Source organism: Talpa occidentalis, unplaced genomic scaffold (assembly GCF_014898055.3).
Source record: "Talpa occidentalis isolate TD23 unplaced genomic scaffold, MPIMG_talOcc4v2.1 talOcc4.8, whole genome shotgun sequence".
NCBI lineage: Eukaryota > Metazoa > Chordata > Mammalia > Eulipotyphla > Talpidae > Talpa > Talpa occidentalis.
The window spans coordinates 40,591,039-40,612,088 of record NW_023605194.1 but is presented as its reverse complement, the minus strand read 5'-3'; the positions used below and the strand labels follow the sequence as shown (position 1 = coordinate 40,612,088).

The window sequence follows — 21,050 nt, the reverse complement described above, 5'->3', positions numbered from 1 at the left end:
GATGGGCTGGAGATTTTAGAATTTGATAGAGTAGCTTAAGTGGTAGTAGTTGAGATAGAATATTGCTTAAAATGGGAAAAAAGAGCATTAAGTGGAAGAATATTCCTTGCTCTTTATGAAAGTGGCCAAAATCCAATTAATTTGCAAAATACATAATTGTTTAAAAGTATTTTTCATAGGCTATCTGTGAGAATAAATAGTAAGCTATAGTATGATATGAATTACCTTAGATACAGAATATTAAGCTACAGAGTACAAAAACAGATTTTAATGTAGAGAAAAATTTAGTGCATGAAATTGAGGTCATATGTGCTAGTGATGTATGACTTACAGGAAGTAATAAAAAGAGGGAAAAAAAGAGAGGTAAATGGTATACTTTTAAGCTGATGGGACCCATTTTAAGGGTGGAATTTAAATTGCTGTTCTTTATAACTTTTTACCCCCTTACTATATAAAGGGAAAAAATCGTGATCAAAGTAGACAACTTCGCTCCCCCTTCAGAGTATACTTGTATTGGACTAGCAGGCTGTCTTTGTTTGCTGTTTTGAGCAGAAAAAGGTGATTGATACCATTTTTATGTATTTAAACCCCCTTCCCCCCATTTATTTGAATGAGAGAAGCCCTTGTAAAAAGAGTGGTGTCATAGGTTAAATGCATCTGCCTGGGTGTCTCTCCTGCCTAAGGTTGTAATCCTATGACAGCATTTTATTTTTTCAACATCTTAAATACAGATGTTTAGTTGTGTTTTTTTTTTTTTTTAAACTCAGGAATAGTGTGCTTTTATTAATGATATTGATGATTGATTTTGAATGTTTTTACTTGAAAAAGCGAAATCTGGTGGGTGGAATTTTATGAAGCACCTGTTAAGCTTTAGGGAGGAGGACCCTTTTGGCAGCAACCCAAAATACATATTTAAACAATGAGCCTGCCAAAGTCAGGAAATTATAAAACAGTTTTGAAATTGCAGAATCTGCTCTTTTTATTACCCCTCAGGTTTCTTTTGCAGCTTGCTTATAAGTTCTTTCACATGGGATTTACTAATGTTCTTACTATTTTAAGACAAGATTTAGAAAAATAAAATTAAATTTAGAGATCTCAGGTTTTATGTGATAAAAGCCCATCAGATTTTAAACTGAACTGCCTTCCCAAGAGTCTGTGCTCACATTCCCCACACTACTTGGAGGAATCTGCTACTTGGTGTAGCCTGGCTGGTTTCCTTGAATGGCTTTGCCCCTGTGGGGCTCCATTTTCCTAAGTTGAGACCTGCTGGATAAAAACTGTGCTCAAAACAGTGGAAAAGCAGAACCCTCAGAAATTTGGGGGAGATTTGCTGAGGGTGTGCAGCTCGACCTTTTCTGTTTGACCTGGATTATTTAGCTTTCTCTCAAATTCCCTGTTTCTGCTCCTACTTCCAGACTTTAAATTCAGGTTCCCAGGGACAAAGCAGCAATAGTACCTTCTTTATATATCCTAACAATGGGGTGTTCTTGGTATATCATTGGATTTTCTTTTTTGCCTTTTGTAGTTAAGCACCCCCAGTTTTCTATTTAGCTATTTTAAGTTTTATGATTGAAGAGCAGGGATTGTTTTGAACTTGGGCAACTCCCACACAGTCTGACAAACCAGAAAACTAGGGTAAATGGTAATTGATAAAGATGGTGAGGGCTGAAGATAACAGAAGGCACAGGAGTGAGAACGTGATCTGAGCATATTTATCTTCAAGTTCTCAAAGACCTGTGATTGGAATTAGTACACTTTTTCTTTTTCTTTTTTTTTTTTTATTTAAAGATTTATTTATTTATTTATACAAGCACTGGGTACAGTCAGAAGTGCGGGAGGGCGAGAGAACTCACCAGAGCCAGAGCGGAGAGCAGAGCAGGCAGACTGACGAAGTACACTGCTGAGGGGAGCAGCGGGCAGCAGGAGAGGTTTGCGTGCCATGTGAGACCCTCGCCCGGTGGCCGGGGATTAAACAGGCGCTGCAGAGGCTGCAGGCAGCTTCGCAACCCAGCGCTCATCTGCTGTGCCACGGGGGAGGCCCTAGTTTACATTTTCTAAGTTTCTTTTAGGGAAAACCTTTGCAGTCATACTGTGACATACAGGGGTGGGGGGTGGGGGTAAAGGTGGAAAGGAAAGTGTAATTTAAATTTCTGACCTTTTTGTATTTTAAAGTTCTTAAGGTTCTTTGGCTGGCATCATCTCTGTCTATTAAATATTCAAGAATGGGAGTTTAAACATATGTAAGGCGCCATTCCCATAAAGCAATTTGCTTTTTATTCTTATAGGACACCCATCTTGTTTGAAATTTTGTCCTGAATTAACAACAAATGTAAAGGCCTTAAGGTGGCAGTGCATCGAATGCAAGACATGCAGTGCATGTAGAATCCAAGGCAAAAATGCAGTAAGTATGGCTCTCAATTGTTTATCTATAGGTAAATTGTTAGTATTCAATGTGAAGGTTTTTTAAATTATTTTTTATTAATTTATTTGCAGATGATTGCTGTTTTCTTTTTGAAGTTTTAAATGCACACAATGTCAAATTTCAACAAGGCTCATGGTGCTCCTTCATTATATTTTATTGTTGATTGGATCACATAAGAATTTGTGACCTTTTACAGTTGGTTTCAGTCTCAATTAGTCTTAAATGTGTTATATTACAGGATAATATGCTTTTTTGTGACTCCTGTGATAGAGGATTCCATATGGAGTGCTGTGACCCCCCACTTTCCAGAATGCCAAAAGGTGAACTTTTAAACCATATTAAAATGTGTTTTATTACATACTCATTAGCCTTGTCCTGATGTCTGACAGCTCAAGGGTACACAGGTTACTTAAGCATTTTTCATCTCTCCTACCTTCTTTATTTTTGTGGGTTTGACACAGGTTGTGAACAGAGAAGTGCAAAAGCATTTAGTTTGGGGGTAATTTATATAATAAAGACTAATTCAGACACAGGCATACAAGACTATTCCTCTCCTGAAACCACTATAAGAATAAGTTTAGGTTAGTAAGTCAAAAGTTTAGAACACTTCCCACATTATTCAGTATGGTGTTTAGAGGTAAGACATGACCTATTTTCAATAATGGTGATAATGATGACTCAAAGTCCCGTGACAGCAACCATCACCATTTTCTGGGCCATTAGTTGTGTGGATATACCCATATGGAATGTGGTTTTTCTTCATTTTTAAGTTAGCCTAGCTTGGTCTCTGTGTTTTCATTTTATAGTACAGTAAACATTAAAAATAACTGCCTTTTTATTACAAAATGTATACATTTTCAGGGTAAAAGATTTAGAAAATATAGAATGACAAAAAGAAGTAAAAAGAATAATCAACTGGAAATTGCTTCCCTGCCCCCCTTACCCTTTTAAGAAAGAAATGGAAGTTTCTGTATATGTTTCTGTAACCGTGTTTTTATTTCCCTCTCTTAACAATAGATTCTGCTATTCCTATATCATTAAATATTCTCTAAAACAGTTTTTAATGAGTGTATAGAACACTATAGTGTAGAGAGGGCCTTGTGTCTATGGGCCACAGTGATGCTTTATTGGTACAATGTTTTTAAAATTTTGAATTTGGCTCTTTTAGGTGGAGCATGCATGCTCCATTTTGCCACTATCTTAATATTCTCTGTTGTCTAATACTGCAGGTTGCTTTACTCATATTTGTTATACCTGAGATTTCCTGAAAATACTTGATTTTGCAAGCCCATGTATAAACAAACCATAATTTATTTACCCAGTCCATTACAAATGTTTCCAATTTTTTCCATCCACGATTATTTCCTTAAGATAAATTCCTAGGAGAGGAAATGCTGGATCAAAGGCCTATGTACATGAAAGGCTGTATCAGTTTTCAGACCAACCACCAATGTATGAGAATTACCTGTTTCCTTGTATCATGACCAACATTCACCATTACTATATTTCATTGAGTCTAAGACACACTATTTTTTTTCCTTCACATTTTAACATTTTTGAAATTCGGTGCATTTATGGTCATTAGTATCCTAAATTTGATAAAATATGGTGTTATTACTTTAAATTTTTATCAATTTGGTAGTTTAAAAAATATCTGGTAATTTTTTTCAGAGTGAAATTAGTGAGAGTGAACATTTCTGTGTTTGATTATTGGCTGTTTGTATATCATCGTGCAAAGTGGCTGTTTTTATCCATCAATCATTTTTTTCTATGGGGTTTTCATCTTTTTTCTTAATGATTTGCAGGAGCTCTTTATATTTTTATTTAGTCAAATCCATGAATCTTTTTCTTTATGGCTTCAGTCTTAAATGTCAGTCATGCTTAGATTATATAACTATCCACATTCCCCCCCCCCAGTATTTGTAACATTTAATTTTGTCATAATACTCACCTGCCTAGAATTTATTTTTTGTAGAAGATCGAAAGTAATTCTTCAAGATATATAACTTATTTGTTCTGTCACCACTCACTGAATCATTTTATCCTTTTCCTACAGATTTGAAATATGACCTTTTTGATAGTCTAAACTTTTCAATAAGTTTAGTTGTTCTGGTCTTTCAGTTCTTATTCACTGACCTTTTTCCTTATGCCAGATGTATAATTTTAAGTCTTAATTTTAAAATGTTTTATACTAGTAATTTTTTAGTGTTGAACAGTCCCAGAATGAGATGATAAAGCAAATAGATTTTCCCAGAAGTTCTAGAAACTGATTAACTTGAAAATGTCTTTTTCAAATCAAAAGATTATGATATCTGACAGGATCAGGTTTTCATGTGTGTTTATGTGTTGGAGGGAGACTTGGAGACACCTTGGGAAGAGTGTTAAGGAAGAATCTGAGATACAGGGACAGCCCTCTCTGTTCTCACCACCTTGACCTGGGGAAATTGACCTTTAATGACAACTTGCTGAGGAGAATGACAAAAGGGAATGGTCCACCTTCTGGAGTAAAGTTCTGCATACAGCCATCCTTGGGCAGCTTGTTACAGCTGCAATTTATATTTAATATCTCTCCTAAAATGAAACATTAAAATATTTTTCTCATATATATATTAATTCAGGGATGTGGATTTGCCAAGTCTGCAGACCAAAGAAAAAGGGAAGAAAACTACTTCATGAGAAAGCTGCACAAATAAAACGACGATATGCAAAACCCATTGGACGACCGAAAAATAAATTAAAGCAACGATTGTTGTAGGTTGAGATCTTATCGAAAGACATTTTTTATGTTGTGCTTAAAAAATATAGGTGATTGTAACTCCCTTAGATTCCACTAGACTTTTTAGCATCATTTTTACAAACTCAAGGGATGAAGAATATTTCTCCTTTTGTATAAGCTGTGGAAATTTTTTGAAAATTATTTTAGATTACAATTGGCATTTTGGGGTCTTGTCTTGGCAGTATTTGTAATGCCAAGAGACATTTTTCAAGCAGCAGGATGGAAACAGAATGTAAGAATTGGAAACAATCTTTCAGCCTACTTTATTACTAGCTGAGCATTAGGAAAGCTTAATTATATAAATACTTTCATGGGAATTTTAAAGCAAGAGAGGTTTTGTCCACTGATATTCAGTGAATCTCTTGTTGATCCAGGTAACATTTTAGAAAAATACTTCTCTTATCTGGTGCTAATTTAAAATTACAACTTTCAAAGATCCCTTTTATGTAATAAGAGTTTATGGAGAAACCTGCAAATGACTGCCTTCATGTTTGCCCCTCCGAGTGGGACAGGACCATTTTGTATGTGCAAATATATGCAAATATACATACAAAATAATATATAAGCAGTGGTTTTCATATCTGCTATGATAACCCCATTTTCTCTAGCCTTAGTTGCAATTAAAACCCAATAGAACATATAGCAGGAGTTACTTGGGGAGGTGGAAGAAAAAATAAGAGGTGACTTGGGTGTATTTTTTTTAACATTATTTAGATTTGACTCAACATTAATTAAGGTGTTTACAAATGAAATCAGTAGACTTGCATATCTGAAGCAGTTCTATCAGTGAGATCATTGGCCTTCACTTTTAAGCTCAATGAAAGTAATGGTCATGGTGATATAGAAATGAATAGATGCTCTGCACAGACCATGAGCAAAAAACATCAGGTATCTTATTCACTTGCTTCTCCCTAATTTAATCTGAAGCAATTATCTATATAAACTGCTCTCAGTATTTTACACCATTATCTCCCAAAGGAGAACTAGAAAATGCATGTTCCCTCCTAGAATGTTCTGTGAAACACTGTGAAAACTTAACTGTGGACACTTTAAATGGAGTTTTCGTTAATTTCTCCAGACAAACATGAAACATACTTACGAATAAAATTTTCATATTAGCATCATTTGAAGTAGAGATTATATGTTTTTGCATTCATCCTATGTAAGCATTGTTCTTAAATTGGGACTCTATCCTTAGGGCCCAATTAAAAAAACCAAATTAGGATATAAACTTTCTAAACAAAGGACACAGCTGAAAATTGCATCTGGCACAAATCCTAACTTTTTGTTTGTCCAAAATTGTCCTTTGAGCTTAGGAATTTTTGAGACAGTCTAGGGAGTATTTTCTTTTTACATGCTTTATAAGCATATTATCCTTTCTGGGCAATCGATTCCAGATACAGTCCAAATGCAGCATTCTGATGTGCAACATTTTAGCTTAGATGAGTTTTTTTATTGATGACACTTGAAATCTCTGGTTAACCTGATTTGGCTGAATCCATGGCGCCAGGCAAAGTTCCTGGCGTTTGAACTGCCTCAGATGAGCTGAGTAGTTTGCCTCATTGATCTGCACCAGCCTCTCCTTCAGCTGACTGCTAAAATTGTTCATTAAATCTTTATGAACAAGATGACCACCAAAGTGTGCTCTTCTATTTGGAATTATTTGAGATATTTTTATAATTCAGTATCATATCATTTCCAGGCTTCCATTTCTTCATTATTAGCCTTCAGCTAAATTGATAATTTTTAAAGTGCATTCTTGGGCCCAAGCACTGCCGTAATTCACATGCTAATGTTTCTATTGTATAAAATTCTGCTGCAAAATGGGTAGCTTTCCAATCCCCAGCCTGAGGTGAAGGCAGACAGCTGCTGTTCCTGTAAGCAGCCATGTTAGTGGAGTGGCCTGCATTGTTGACCACGCAACTGTATGGGCAGAACCAGTTATCTTGATGCTTCAAGTGAAATGGGATAGCCGTCAGAACCACTGTGTAAAGATTCTGACACCAAGTATATGATAATGACCAGGGTAAATGTGCCGCTTCTTCACCAGATTTTCCTTGTCATGTCTGACCTGCTGTAGCTTTTCTTTAATCATTTCTTTAGTTTTTTGCTATTGTTGTCCTTTTTCCAGCAATATTTTATGCTGTAATTAGTTGTTTCCTCTTAAGAGAGTATTACTGGTTATCCTATCATCTTAAGCATAAACTGCTGAGAGGCAGTCTCTTTTAAGATTTTCTTTTTTTAAAAAAGTACTCATGTATGCATAGTCAAATTCTATTTATATAAATTTTCAAATTGAATTAATGTTCCTTCTAACTAGAGGATAGATAAGCTAAATCTTTTGCTTTTAGATAGCATAACTTACTTCCTTTAATATTTAAATTAAGAATTCATAATTACTTGTGATGATACAAGGGGTAACATTTTACTTAATTATAATTAAAGCATTGGGTGTACTTTTAGTTTCCAATATTTTCTTCTGTTGCCCTTGGGTCCACATGGATTCTTCCAGCACCTGTTGAATGGACTCTGGGAGAATCATGACATGGCAAAAGTAGTTACTGCTAACCTGTTTCAACAGAGAAACATCTAGCTGGAGACACACACACACAAAAGCAGTTGTTAGGGTTACAATTCAGTTTTTAAGTTTAAGCATATTAAATGCATCTAATTGCTATAAACTTGTTTTAGATACCTTTATAATTCTATTACTAAATGCTGATACTATTCTCTAAATTTTTGCCTAGGTCTGTAACCAGTGATGAAGGATCCATGAATGCATTCACAGGAAGGGGGTCACCTGGTAGGGGTCAAAAGACTAAAGTCTGTACCACACCTTCATCTGGTCATGCTGCATCTGGGAAGGACTCAAGCAGCAGATTGGCTGTTACAGACCCCACTCGGCCTGGTGCCACCACCAAAATCACCACCACCTCCACCTACATTTCTGCCTCTACACTTAAAGTTAACAAGAAAACCAAAGGGCTCATTGATGGCCTTACTAAGTTTTTCACACCATCACCTGATGGTCGCAGATCACGAGGTGAAATAATAGACTTTTCAAAGCACTATCGTCCAAGGAAAAAGGTCTCTCAGAAACAGTCATGCACTTCTCATGTGTTGGCTACAGGTACCACACAAAAGATAAAACCTCCACCTTCTTCACTTCCACCCCCAACCCCCATCTCTGGTCAGAGCCCCAGTTCACAAAAGTCCAACACTTCCACTTCTTCTACCTCTCCCCAGAGTTCATCCAGCCAGTCCAGCGTGCCCTCTTTTAGCAGTCTTACTAATAACAGCCAGCTGAAGGCACTGTTTGATGGACTTTCTCATATCTATACCACTCAGGGACAGTCTCGAAAAAAGGGACACCCAAGTTATGCACCACCTAAACGTATGCGTCGTAAAACTGAATTATCTTCCACAGCAAAGTCTAAAGCCCATTTCTTTGGAAAAAGAGATATTAGAAGTAGGTTTATTTCTCACTCCTCCTCCTCTAGCTGGGGGATGGCTAGAGGACGTATTTTTAAAGCAATTGCTCACTTCAAGCGAACAACTTTTCTTAAAAAGCACAGGATGCTAGGCAGGTTAAAATATAAAGTGACCCCTCAGATGGGGACCCCCTCACCAGGGAAGGGGAGCTTGACAGACGGAAGGATTAAACCTGATCAGGACGATGGTAAGCAAAAGGTCAAAGCTCCAACCAAACCTGCGTCCCGTCCCCTTCTCCCCAACCCCAAAATAAATAAATAAATAAATTCCTATTTGTCACATAGGCCTTAGCTATTTCTCTTGTTCTCACTCACCTTCATACAGAAGCAGTGAAACTTTGACCTTTATCTAATGCTGACTAAACCTCCAAAATGTTGTTTTTCCAACTAATACTCTCCCACCTTTTATTATTTATTTCCATTTGTAGTGACACTAGGACCCCCCAGATGCCTTCATAGCGTTGCTTATGGCTTTGTAGTCCCGCATGAGTAGCTACTGTCATGCTTCTGCCATGTTCTTTCCCATGCTGCCTCTTCAGCCACAGTGCTGTTTGGTCGTGTGCTGTCAGTGCTTCCAACAGGGGGGAATCTCAGCTCCTCATCTCCCTCTGCTCCATTGCTCTCTCATGACAAAGTTCATCCTGCTTCCTTCTCAACAAAGCCTGATCTGTGATTCTGTGAAGTGTGCTTTTTGGATGTGAGTGAGTCTAGTCTGTGTGTTTATATTCACTTTAGGGAAAAAACTGATTTCATTTGACAAATTGGCCCCATTACCCTTTATAAAACAAAAGGCAAAAATGTGTCATTTGGACAAAGTGGTAGATATTCTTATCTCTAAAGTGATTATGGGAATTCTATAACTAGACATTGATATAACTTCTAATCTTGGTTGAAAGATATTATTTTAATTTGTATTTCTCTTAATTTCCCTCATATTTATTGAAGCTGTAAAAAGATGACTGATAATTCACATTAAAATTGGGTACAGCAGGGAAAGCTGCTGGATATTTGAGCGGTGCCTAGATGTAAAAGCTTATCAAGCTTGAAAAAAATCCCTATTTGCCCGCTATGCTAATTTGGTACCATTTTGGTAATTTACGGTGGTTACTCATGATTCAAGTCAGTGAATACACTTTCTGCTGGTTTTAAATGACAGATACTGAAATCAAAATAAGCATCAAACAAGAAAGTACAGATATAAATGTGATTGGAAACAAGGATACCGTTACTGAAGAGGATTTGGATGTTTTTAAGCAGGCCCAGGAACTGTCTTGGGAGGTAAGGCCAGGACAACACATTATAGTTACAAGGAAAATAACATGTAACTTTTATATATATATATACACATATATATATATGACTATTATGAAATTACTGCTTTGCTTCTTAGAATCCTCAAAATTCCTTATGGATTTTTAACTGTCTTAATCTTTAAAAAAAACAACAACTATGCTTTCAAAAACAGTGACTTTGTAGAGCTGTCTCCATTCTTAAAAGTTAGTAAGGACTCAGCAGATCTCACAAAATAGACCAGAGTAGCAGTAACTGTACCAGACTTTAAGTAATGCTTGTAGGTGTGAAGGACTAGATTTCCGATTTTTGTGCAAATTCAGAAAATAGCCTATTAAATGATTAACAAAAAGAACATTGCTTTTAAATTTCCTGATGCTTCTTTCAGCACAGATGGCCAGCCATATGAAAAATGTCTCATAATTTTAATCTCTGGCATGGAGTAGAGCAATATTGTGTTTCATGATAGGTTGTCACTATTATTTTCACTGTCCAGTAATTTCTTTAAATGATTGCAGTTAAAACATTAACTCTGCTTATTGTCACCAAAACATTGAAAGGTAAGGCTATTGGACTTCTCAAAGGCAAATTTATGCTGGATTGTCAATTTTTTATGTCAGTAGAATACATTCAGTTTCTATGCCAGAGTATTGATGAGTAGACTCCCTATGCCACCACTTACTTTCTTATGGGGTGAGGTAAGAGGGGTGTTTATAGGCTCTTAAACCTTATGTTTAGTGGCAGTCACTTGGGATAAATATTTCTGATGGTTCCTACTTAGGTACTATTGGGTATTTCCAGTCCTTGTTCTGTCCACCAGGGTACTCGGTATTGTTTTTCCTTTGGATATGATAAATTTCGAATTCTCCCCAATTTTTTGAGATTTGAAGTTCTTAAATACTGCCTTGGGAGGGGGGGGTGGGTGAAGACTACTTGTGGCATTTGTATGTATAGACATGATGAGCAGCAGACCATTATCTAAAAGATACCGCTAAGTATAAATCCCTTTCTTACCAACATGGTAACAATGGCTTTTTCATTTATGAACATCTCTTGACTGTATCGGGCACTGTGCTAGACACTGGGAATCAGACACAGTAAATCAGGCAGGGACCTTACTTGGAACAATTCGAATAAGAGAAGATCAATATTAAACTTAAGACTTCGCAAGTCGTTAGTTACAAGTGTGTTAAATATTATTTCATGGAGGAACAGGGAACTATTAGAATGTATAACAGAAGTATTACCTTATAATTTCCTCAATTTTAATATACTGCAAAGGTCATTAAACTCGAGTCAATAGACATGTGTTTAATCACATCGTATTACTCATTTCCTATCTTGGTAATACTGTTTCTTAGTGCATTAGCATGTTTATATAAAAATCTTACTCAAAGTTGTTTATTATTTCACAAGGGCTTATAATGTTTATTTCAACATCATGAAAGTTCACAATTAAGGTGACTGTTCTAGTCTTGATAGGTTTTCATATCCACTGGTGAAAGAACCAAAATGTAAGTGATGATATCTTCTTCTAATACTTGTGCGTGTGTGTGAGTGTGTGTGTGTGTGTGTGTATATATATATATATATTTGTCCTTTCTTTTCTTTTCTTTCTCTGTGCCAGAAAATAGAGTGTGAAAGTGGGGTGGAAGACTGTGGCCGGTATCCATCTGTAATAGAGTTTGGGAAATATGAAATCCAAACCTGGTACTCCTCGCCTTACCCACAGGAATATGCAAGGTAATGGAATAAGCCTGGCAGGTACAAACCTTTCTTGCCATATATGTGAGGAAGAAAAATTCTAAATCAGGAATTAGATGATTTTGGGGGACATAAATTTGATAGTTGATTCTAAATGTACCTAAAACTATACTTTTGTCAGCACCTTTCTGTGGTCACTGTTCTATGCAAGCTCCTTCCTATCCTTAGGCGGGCATTGTAAATTTTGTCTTTTCACTTCTAGACCATGTTTTCTGTCTTTCGGTAGTTGGACAAATGTTGTTTGTGTATGATACCAAATCAGGAAAGAAAAAAAATTAACCTTTGTAAAATATTTAGTAGTTTCTTCTGAGTTGCCTTTTGTATTTTCCTAGTTAGGTCTGTCAATTTTGTCTCTGATTTCTGACATTTTATTTTCAAATTTTTTACAGAAATGTAGCAAAACAAAGAAAAATGGGAGAAAGTAAGTGGGAATGTGTAGCCTTAAGAGACTGTCCCCCAAATCTTTACTTTTAGATCCATTTGTGACTAATTTGTTTAAAAATGAGGAGAAAATAATGGTATCAGAGTTTTAATTTGTCTTGAGCTAAGATTAGTTGTGAGATCATCTTAAACTAATATGTCTAAAAATGGGTATATTGTCAGCAGATTTCTTCCTTCACATAGCTCAGGGTATACATCTTTAGTATCTTCTCAACTTTTTTTAGCCTACAATGTTTCTAGTCTAAATTTGACCAATTTGCTTTTCTTCTAGAATAGAATTCCTTTTCTCTACCATGTGGGTATCTGGCCTATCATCTAACTGGAGAAAGGGGTTGTCTGTGGTTGGGGGGTTAGAGGGTATTGCCAGGTGGCAGGGCCATGGTGGGGTGGGGAGGGAGGAGGTAATGTTCTAGAAGACAAATAATAAACTTAAGAGTCAAGGGTCTTCGTTTCTTGTCCAGCTTATATCACTTACGTGTGTGTTCTTAAATAAGTTTTTTTAAGTGTCTATGAGCTTTAATTTATATGAGTAATCATAAACCATGTGTTCTGAGAGCTTTGAATAAAATTTGCATAGAAGTGCAAAATTTTAAATTACTTTTGTCTGTGTCTATATCTTTCCCTAAAGCCTTTCTCCACATTCTTGTACCCCAAAGTCCTTGAACATGCTTTTGAATACTTTATTTTAATATTAGCAATGTCCACTCGAATGTAGATTAAGGTATAAGTATACAAATTGCTTTAATTCCCATGGTGGCAAAAAAACAAGGGAATGTAAGATGTCTGTTTAATGTTAGTGAAAGCTTTGGTACAATTGGTAGAAACAGTCTTTTGACTTTCAACCCATGATCGCTGCTTTAGACCATATGTAGTTGTGTTAATAACTTCAAAGCTAGCTTGTTCATAAAGTAGAAATGGAAACAACTAAGTTCTGGAACTTCTCTGCCTCATAAGTACCCAAGTCATTTAAATAATAATGAATTTTTTTCTCTCTGAGTAGATTATTACAGTTACACCACCTGAGTGAACATACTTCTCAAAATACAGTAATTTGAAAAGTATACATGGTTACCTATTACCTAACAGGATGCATCCTTATTACTATTTTTTAGAGTAATGTTTCTGAGTCTGAAAACCTCCCTTTCTGTAGGACATTTTAAGGAAACAAAGGATTTGTTCAGAAAGTAGAGGCACTACATTATTATATTGAAAATTAATGTAAGGTTTTTACACTCTTTACTATTGACTTTCTTCTATTTTTGAAACTGTTTGTTTCAAATATTATTACATCCTTTTCATGACTTAGAGAAAACTGAACAATATTTAATATTTTCCCCCTAAACTCTATAACCAATCTGATAGAGTCTTTGTCTTTTAAATTTTAACAGATTACCAAAGCTTTACCTGTGTGAATTTTGTCTTAAATATATGAAAAGTAAAAATATTTTGTTAAGGCACGCAAAGAAATGTGGGTGGTTTCATCCTCCAGCAAATGAAATTTACCGAAGGAAAGACCTTTCAGTATTTGAGGTAAGGCATGTATAAATAAAAAATTCAGCTTTCTGAATCTCAGTAATTCTAATTGTTGACTGTGTGCTGATTTGTTTGTAGAAGGTGCAAAGTATTTTTAATTTTGGCACTGAAATTCAGGTTGCTCTTTAAAATATCTCTGTGTTTTGGAATGTTTAACCATATTAAGCAACCATTTAGATTGATGATGAATTCCTACTTCATCACATTAACTTTTTTTGTCTTCCCCCAAGTCCCTGTGTGCACCAGACACATTCACCAGTGAATTTATGATCTCCCCAGCTCTTTGTAAATTCTACTTTCTTTGGCAGAAGAAATTAGCTTTGTTCAGCAAATCCAGCCAATGTCTGGCAGGTGCTCACTCTTCCAGGGAATTGAGCAGCTGTACATATCTCCTCAATACACAACCACCTGTGTTTCCATCCATTTCTTGGCAGGGTGGATAATCCTTTTGGTGAGACCCCAGCAGATGTAGGAACTCCTTTCCAACCCCCACCTGGGTGGATCTCCATCCCTGGAGAACTCTGCTATTCACTAGAACCCCTTGTAGCCATATGTCTGTCATTGTAGGTTTTTGAAGGCATTTTGTGTTTTCAGAATTGATTTAGTAGCAGGTCTTTGCCTCTACGTAGTTTCTTTGTTTAATCATGTTTCTGCTGTCAGTTTCAGGGATCCAGTTTAGCTGAGTCAGTTATACCTTGATGAGACCATTCCTTTCTTCCATGTAATAGGACTTCTTCATTCTCTCCTTCACTGTCTTCACTCCAGTTGAGCATTTCCATTGCCCTGCCTTATTTTCTTCTGTTACCCATCTTGGTACATTCTTTTTCATTCCTGGGTGCTTAGAGCAAGACTTCCCTGCAAGTTGACAGGCTATCTTTCTCTGAAGTACAGTTATACTTTAGGATTCTTTTTTTCTGAATTATTCACTGAAATGTAGTATTGTGCCCCATTTCTGATCTGTGGTGTCCTGCCGTAATATACATATTTTCTCACACAGACCAGTCTCCCACCAACATTAACCCACTACTTTTTCTCAGCTGATCAGAGAACACAGGTAGATTACTCTACCTGTGTCTTATAATTGTTTTTAAAGACCCACTTCCTCATCATATCAGGTTCTTTCAGTGAGCTTAAAAGAAGAGGCTATTGTTGCTAGGAAGATTTGATGATATTTTAGTTCTTACTAAAGGGTAGGTACAGGGTTTCTTAATTTTTCTATCATCCTGCATCATTATCAGGCTCTTTTGGCAAGCTTGAAGCAATAAGCTAAGTAATTTTTTACTGTGGGATTGTCCTGTATTGTAAGGATTTCATCAGCATCCCTGGTGTCTAACAAATAAATGACAGTAGCACCATCACCACCTCCATTTATGACAACCAGAAATGTCTCCAGATACAACTTTGCCTTCGAAGACAAAGTTCTTCCCCACCCCTCACCCCTCGCACCCCACCACCCCACCAAGATGACAGGGCTAGAGGGAAAGCCAAATACAAGTTGTTTGTCCTTCAACAGCTTTCTGTTGTTGGTCTTGGAATACTACCCAGTCAGCCCCAACCAATTGAGACTACAGAGCTGTTTTCAGTTGAGGCTTAACTAAATGTCACAAGTTCAACTTTCCTAATGGCTCCTTCTTTGTTGCCTTGGTTTTTTTTCCTAGCCAAAATAAGATGGAAAGCACTGTCGTTGTTTTCCAAAGAATTGTTGATTTTAAGCTGTTAAATAAATCAGCATGAATCTGCCTGTGGGATTGAAATCCTTAGAAATCCAGGAAAAATCTCTGGAGTTAGAAATTCAATCTTGTTTGACTGGTGAGAATGGCCTACTGTTTCAGAGCAGGTACTTTTGGATCATCCAGAGATGAGAGGGAAAAAATTCAGAAGCAGATTTATAAAATTTATTTATAGAAATAATGAAGGCGGGCCTCCCTGGTGGCGCAGGGTGTTAAGTACAGCACTATGAAGCAATCCGCAGCCTCTGCAGCACGAGTTCAATTCCCAGCCAGCCAGGGAGCAACCCACATGGTGCAGCAGACCTCTCGACTTGCCTGCTGCTCCCCTCAGCAGTGTACTTCAGTCAATCTGCCTGTTCTGTTCCCCACTCTGTCTCTGGTGAATCCTCTTACCCCCCGCATCTCTGGACTGTACCTGAGCTTTTGTATGCATAAATAAATAAATCTTAAAAAAAATAATGAAGGAATTGTATTGGATAAGTGCCAAGGTCCATAGTCTAGAATCTAAATTAATATTTAGGGTACAGCATATAGGAAACATTTCTCTTACCAGTTTCCTAAGTAACTTATAAAATAAATGAAAAATAATCCTAGGTTACTGCTTTCTTCTCTTTATCTCTCCCTCTTGAATGCTTTATTAGTCATTTCACAAATGTTAAGAATTTGTTTCAATATTGTCCTCTCTCTCTTTCTGGTTCATATATACTTCTCTGTCTTTTCTTTTTGTAATGTTGTACCATTTCCAAAAGGATGATATACCCAAATACATGAAAACTTCCTTTAATTAAAGAGAGAATTGTATCCTCTGTGCCCATGGCCCATATTCGATTGTGTTGCTATGTGTGGGACCCAGGTTTCATCCAAGGGAAATAGTTATATGAAGTCTAAAAATAATCTGTGCGTTATAAAAACCTATAGGGCTCACAAGAGACTTGAGAACGGTCAAGTCCATTGTTAAAGAGCTCTGGTTAGCAGAGATCCATTTCCCCTAAGAAAAGTGCAAGGGAAATTCTCAAATCTGCTGTGCTTTTTGTTTTCAACAAGTAACTACATTTGATCAAAGAAATTGGCATCTGTGCCTAGCCTCTTGTCTATAACCATCAGTGTCACAGCTTGATTCCTTTATTTTGAAAAGAAATAGACTGTAATCATGGTGCTTATTGCAGGTTGAAATTCATCTCGCTTTTTCTCTAAGTATTCCCGACATAGAAATTTTATCTTTTCCAATTATATTTAAAATGATGCTTGGGATAAAACCAAAATGGAAGCCTCTTTTGCTAATTCACACTTCTGGGGAATAAAGATAATAGTGTTCACTTATTTAATTTTTATGCGAAGCCCTTTTGAAAATAACAAAGTTTAATTGACTTGAGCAGTACTTTAATCTGTTTACATTTTTTAATTTCATGTTTACTCGAATCAAATAGAGAGGACATGCATGATCATTTTTAACATAATGAAGTGCAAGAAAAATTACTCCATTTTAAATGGTTTGGCCTTTCTTTAGTAGCTTAAAGCAAAATTTAAGCTACCTTTAACTTACCCTAATTTAAAGAAAAGGCAGGATTCTGAATTGCCAAGGGAAAGCTGTTGCCTAGTTAACTATATACCTGTTTAATCGGATGTTTTACTTTTTAAAAAAAGATTTATTTATACATACAAGAACTGGGGTGCAGGCTAGAGGTGCAGAGGGAGGGTAAGAGGATTCACCAGAGACTGAGTAGGGAGCAGAACAGGGTGACTGACTGAAATACACTGCTGAGGGGAGCAGTGGGCGGGACAGGAGAGGTCTGCTGTGCCAAGTGTGTTAGCTCCCTGGCTGGGGATCATGTTGCAGTGTCTGCAGATAGCTTCATAGTAGTGAGACTTAACCCCTGCACCACCAGGGAGGCCCCTAATGGAATGTTTTAATGTCTTGGTTTGGGATTAGAAATAAAATTACATACTTTACCAAATACACTTATAGAAGAAACAATTTTATATAAAAGAAACAATTTTATACTGAGTGGTATTTTTATGTTAAATAATGTTGTCTGTTTCTCTTTGCTAGGTTGATGGGAATATGAGCAAAATTTATTGCCAAAACCTTTGCTTGTTAGCCAAGCTCTTCCTGGACCACAAAACGTTGTATTATGATGTCGAGCCATTCCTTTTTTATGTCCTTACAAAAAATGATGAAAAGGGCTGTCATCTGGTTGGATACTTCTCTAAGGTAAAACACGAGCCAGCATGACCTTTGTTTTCTTTTTCCAAATGTTTTTGGTAGCGCCCAATTCTTTGAACAGGGCTTTTTTATGACTATAATTTGAATAAGTGACACGTTTCTGAGAAACTAAGGTTCTTATTCAGAGCTCATTTTTGAAAATAGAAATAATAAGTACTGTGCCTAGGAAGTGTATAAAGGACCTTAGCACTTTTTGCCGTCTTGGCTATCACCATCCACATAACATCGTAACTGCTGCCTTGCAGACCATCTAGCTTCTTTGATTTTCTAAATGTTAAGCTTATTTCCTTAAGTGATGTCAACATGAAGGTTTTAATGTAATGTAGCATTTAAGAGATAATTCTCATTTCTCCTCCATATATTTCAGTGCATTGAAACACTGGAATTTGGATAGTCAAGCTGATATAGTGACTGGTTTTAAACTTTTCCATGTCTCACTCTCTCTGTTATTATTATAAGATCTAAAGCATCCTCACCTTTAGCCTAAGTATCTCCAGCTGTTTTCTTAACACACCGAGTGAATAGTTTGTCTTTTTCACTGGTTCAGAGCAATTCTTTCACATTCCTTGCTCAAAGGCTTCTGAGACTAAATCTAATGCAATGAAGGAAAACCAAGTGTGGAGACACTTATCAGGTTAATGACCTTAACTTTCCTTAAGCATCTAAGAGATGGTTTAAGATGCCAGAATGGTAATTATGAGACTTCTAGGTACAAGGTGAATGATCTGAACCCTGTGTTTTATTTATTTTATGATACAGTTTTTCATATTAGAAGATAAGTGAATTTTTATGAATCCACTCTCATAAAATATAAATGGAATGCTTTATAGAAGTGTCATTTTCATGGTGGATCAAAGGATAAAATATATATATAAGTCCTTTGCCAACTGTAGTTTTTTCTAAGCTTAAGAATCAACCCAGACACCATAAATAATATGAGTAAATGACAGAAGTCATAGGAAACTGCCTCAATGTTTGAATTCATGTATTTCATAAAGCTCTAAAATGAAAGTTAATTTGCACATTATAGATTCAATAAATGACAGTGAAAATTAACACAAAACTACAGAAATCTATTTATATAATTTATTAAACACCTTACCTTATATGTGGATAGGTCTTTTTCTCCGAAGAGTTTAAAAAAGAATAGTTGGCAGGGGAAACTGGGGGTGGGGGGTTGGTCTCGGAGAACAAAGAGGGAAGGACGCACAATAGTCCTGGGTGAGTTGGTGGTATCTGCTGGGGTACCACCAGTTTACCTCAGTTAAAAATAAATAAGTTAATTATTAAAAGAAAGAATAGTGGTCATTCCTTGTTAGGAAATGATGTTTCTTTAAATGTATGTGGGTTTAAATGTAGGTGTTTGATGAGCCCTGCTCCTCTTGTCTGCCAGCTAACCTTTGGGACTACTGTTGAGAGTGACTCTTGCATTTTTAGTCTCTGCCTCTTTCTTGCAGGAGGCTCAACATTTTATTCAGAACAAGCTAAACTTTTCTCATTTTGTCACAATTACTTCTACAACATAGAAGCAACTACTATCTGGAATACTAATAATCTGTGGCAGTGCAGTGAAACAAAAATTAATCTAAAATATAACCATGTTAAAAGACTGTATGCAAATTAAGCCAAATGAAACCATGTGTCCTAACATGTCAACTGGAACGTGAAGGACCATGGCCTTTTGGGGTTGTACTTAAACCAAATTTTATTATTATTTGGTCAATGTGAATTGTTGCATGCATATTACTTCCTAAGCACATAATAGATGACTCTAAGCAGCAAAGAAAGAAATAGTGTTATTTCATCTGTGGATTAGAATTTAGTTATAGTCAGGTGAGAAGGGAGGCTCATTCTTGGGTTAGATTTATTAAAAACTCCTAAAGGTAGGAATAGTTCTGCACAAGGAAAAGAATGTCATCAAGAATGAATACTTTTAACCCAAAGTACATCTCTATTTAGATTAGAGGGACTGGTTTGTCTAACTTAGCAAAGTTGACTAATTATTTGAGCCTTTGCCATTGATGTACACAACCCGTGATGAATAATCCAGCTTCTTAGGAAACTACACACAATATTTCTTCCTTCTTGTTTCTTAGAGGCTATACAGACAGCTACAAATGTGCAAAAGTTGGGAGCATATCTTTTCCACAAAGAAATCTTTAATTCTACCCTGTAGGGTTTTTTCCACAACCATTTCCTGTGATCTTTCAAATAGGTTCATTAAAGATCTGGGTGTTCTGAAGTAATTCTTTGATGTGGCTAGTACCATTTGTGGTCCATCTTATTTGTGGTTTATATTTGGCCAGAGCATTCACAACCTCAAAAGCCTTTTCCAGATCTTCTCTGCGTAGGTTTTGGCGACTTCTGTGTACTCTGAATAAAATATTGCTGCTCTGCTGCCACATCCCATGAAAATTTGAATTCTTCTTTAACTGTAAGAACTGTTTCCCATCATATTCTTCCCAGTTTTCCTCCTGGTTTCAGATTATTGGTAATATTTCAACCTCACTTTTGTTTGAAGGCTTTGGGATTTCTTGTTGCTGTGTTTTTTTGTTTTCCTGGTTTGAAATGCAGATTATTTCTCTAGCTTTGTGCTTTGACTATGTTTTCATAGGAGAAATGTATTCGTGTAAGTCTACCCACACATATACTATTTTAGTTTCACTGGGACATTTGCTCAAAGGCAGAAGACAGATTGCTGTTGCAGAATTGTATGTTATTTAGCAAGGTAGCCGGCTAAGTCCTAAGTTAACCCGCTAGGTAGTGGTGTGTTTCCCCCTTCCCCCCAAGTTACTTGAGCAAGGGAAGAATTCCTTCCATACTGTCTGTGTTCTGTTTCATTTGGTTCATATTTCCTTTATTCATATTTTACAGTACCAGCTTCCAAGAATAAAAGCATTGAGAGGCATGCTGGGAGTTGATAACTTGTCATTAGCTGATAGTTTAATTGATTAGCACAGTAGGATTATCCTGCTTGATCCTGACCTAACACATTGACTCACTTTAGTGGACAGTTGTACAAGGACAGTGGCAGGTGCAGGGAATTGCCCACTTCAGCAGAGCTCTGACATACTTGATCTGTTTCTCCTTCCCTCAGGAAAAGCTTTGCCAGCAGAAGTATAATGTCTCCTGCATAATGATCATGCCCCAGCACCAAAGGCAAGGATTTGGACGGTTTCTCATTGATTTCAGTAAGTGAAGTGCTTTATTTAGTTTCATGATACAGGGAACTGATAGATGTTGAAGGCAATAGCAACATATAAAACTTTATTTAATCTAGTTTGTTGTTTTTATCAATAGATAATGGGTTTTCTATTTATATTTACATAGGTTAGAAAATCTTCCTCCAGTGAAAAATTTACTGCTGCTCACTTCCTGT

General features: G+C 36.4%; 1 protein-coding gene across 9 annotated transcripts in view; it reads left to right on the top strand.

Moving 5' to 3' along the window:
* The window catches only part of KAT6B (lysine acetyltransferase 6B), a 177,028-nt gene that overhangs the window by 117,508 nt on the left and 38,470 nt on the right, over window positions 1-21,050 (top strand). For 4 of the 9 annotated variants that reach the window (XM_054690181.1, XM_037495581.2, XM_037495580.2 and 1 more), the window contains 9 exons: window positions 2,286-2,401; window positions 2,661-2,742; window positions 5,041-5,173; window positions 7,946-8,877; window positions 9,846-9,967; window positions 11,607-11,722; window positions 13,573-13,714; window positions 17,498-17,659; window positions 20,769-20,862. In XM_054690181.1, the coding sequence (XP_054546156.1) occupies window positions 2,286-2,401; window positions 2,661-2,742; window positions 5,041-5,173; window positions 7,946-8,877; window positions 9,846-9,967; window positions 11,607-11,722; window positions 13,573-13,714; window positions 17,498-17,659; window positions 20,769-20,862 (1,899 nt within the window). Of the gene's footprint in view, window positions 1-2,285; window positions 2,402-2,660; window positions 2,743-5,040; window positions 5,174-7,945; window positions 8,878-9,845; window positions 9,968-11,606; window positions 11,723-13,572; window positions 13,715-17,497; window positions 17,660-20,768; window positions 20,863-21,050 lie in introns of those variants that run through there. The other 5 variants (XM_037495587.2, XM_037495586.2, XM_037495584.2 and 2 more) reach the window with 3 other exon arrangements.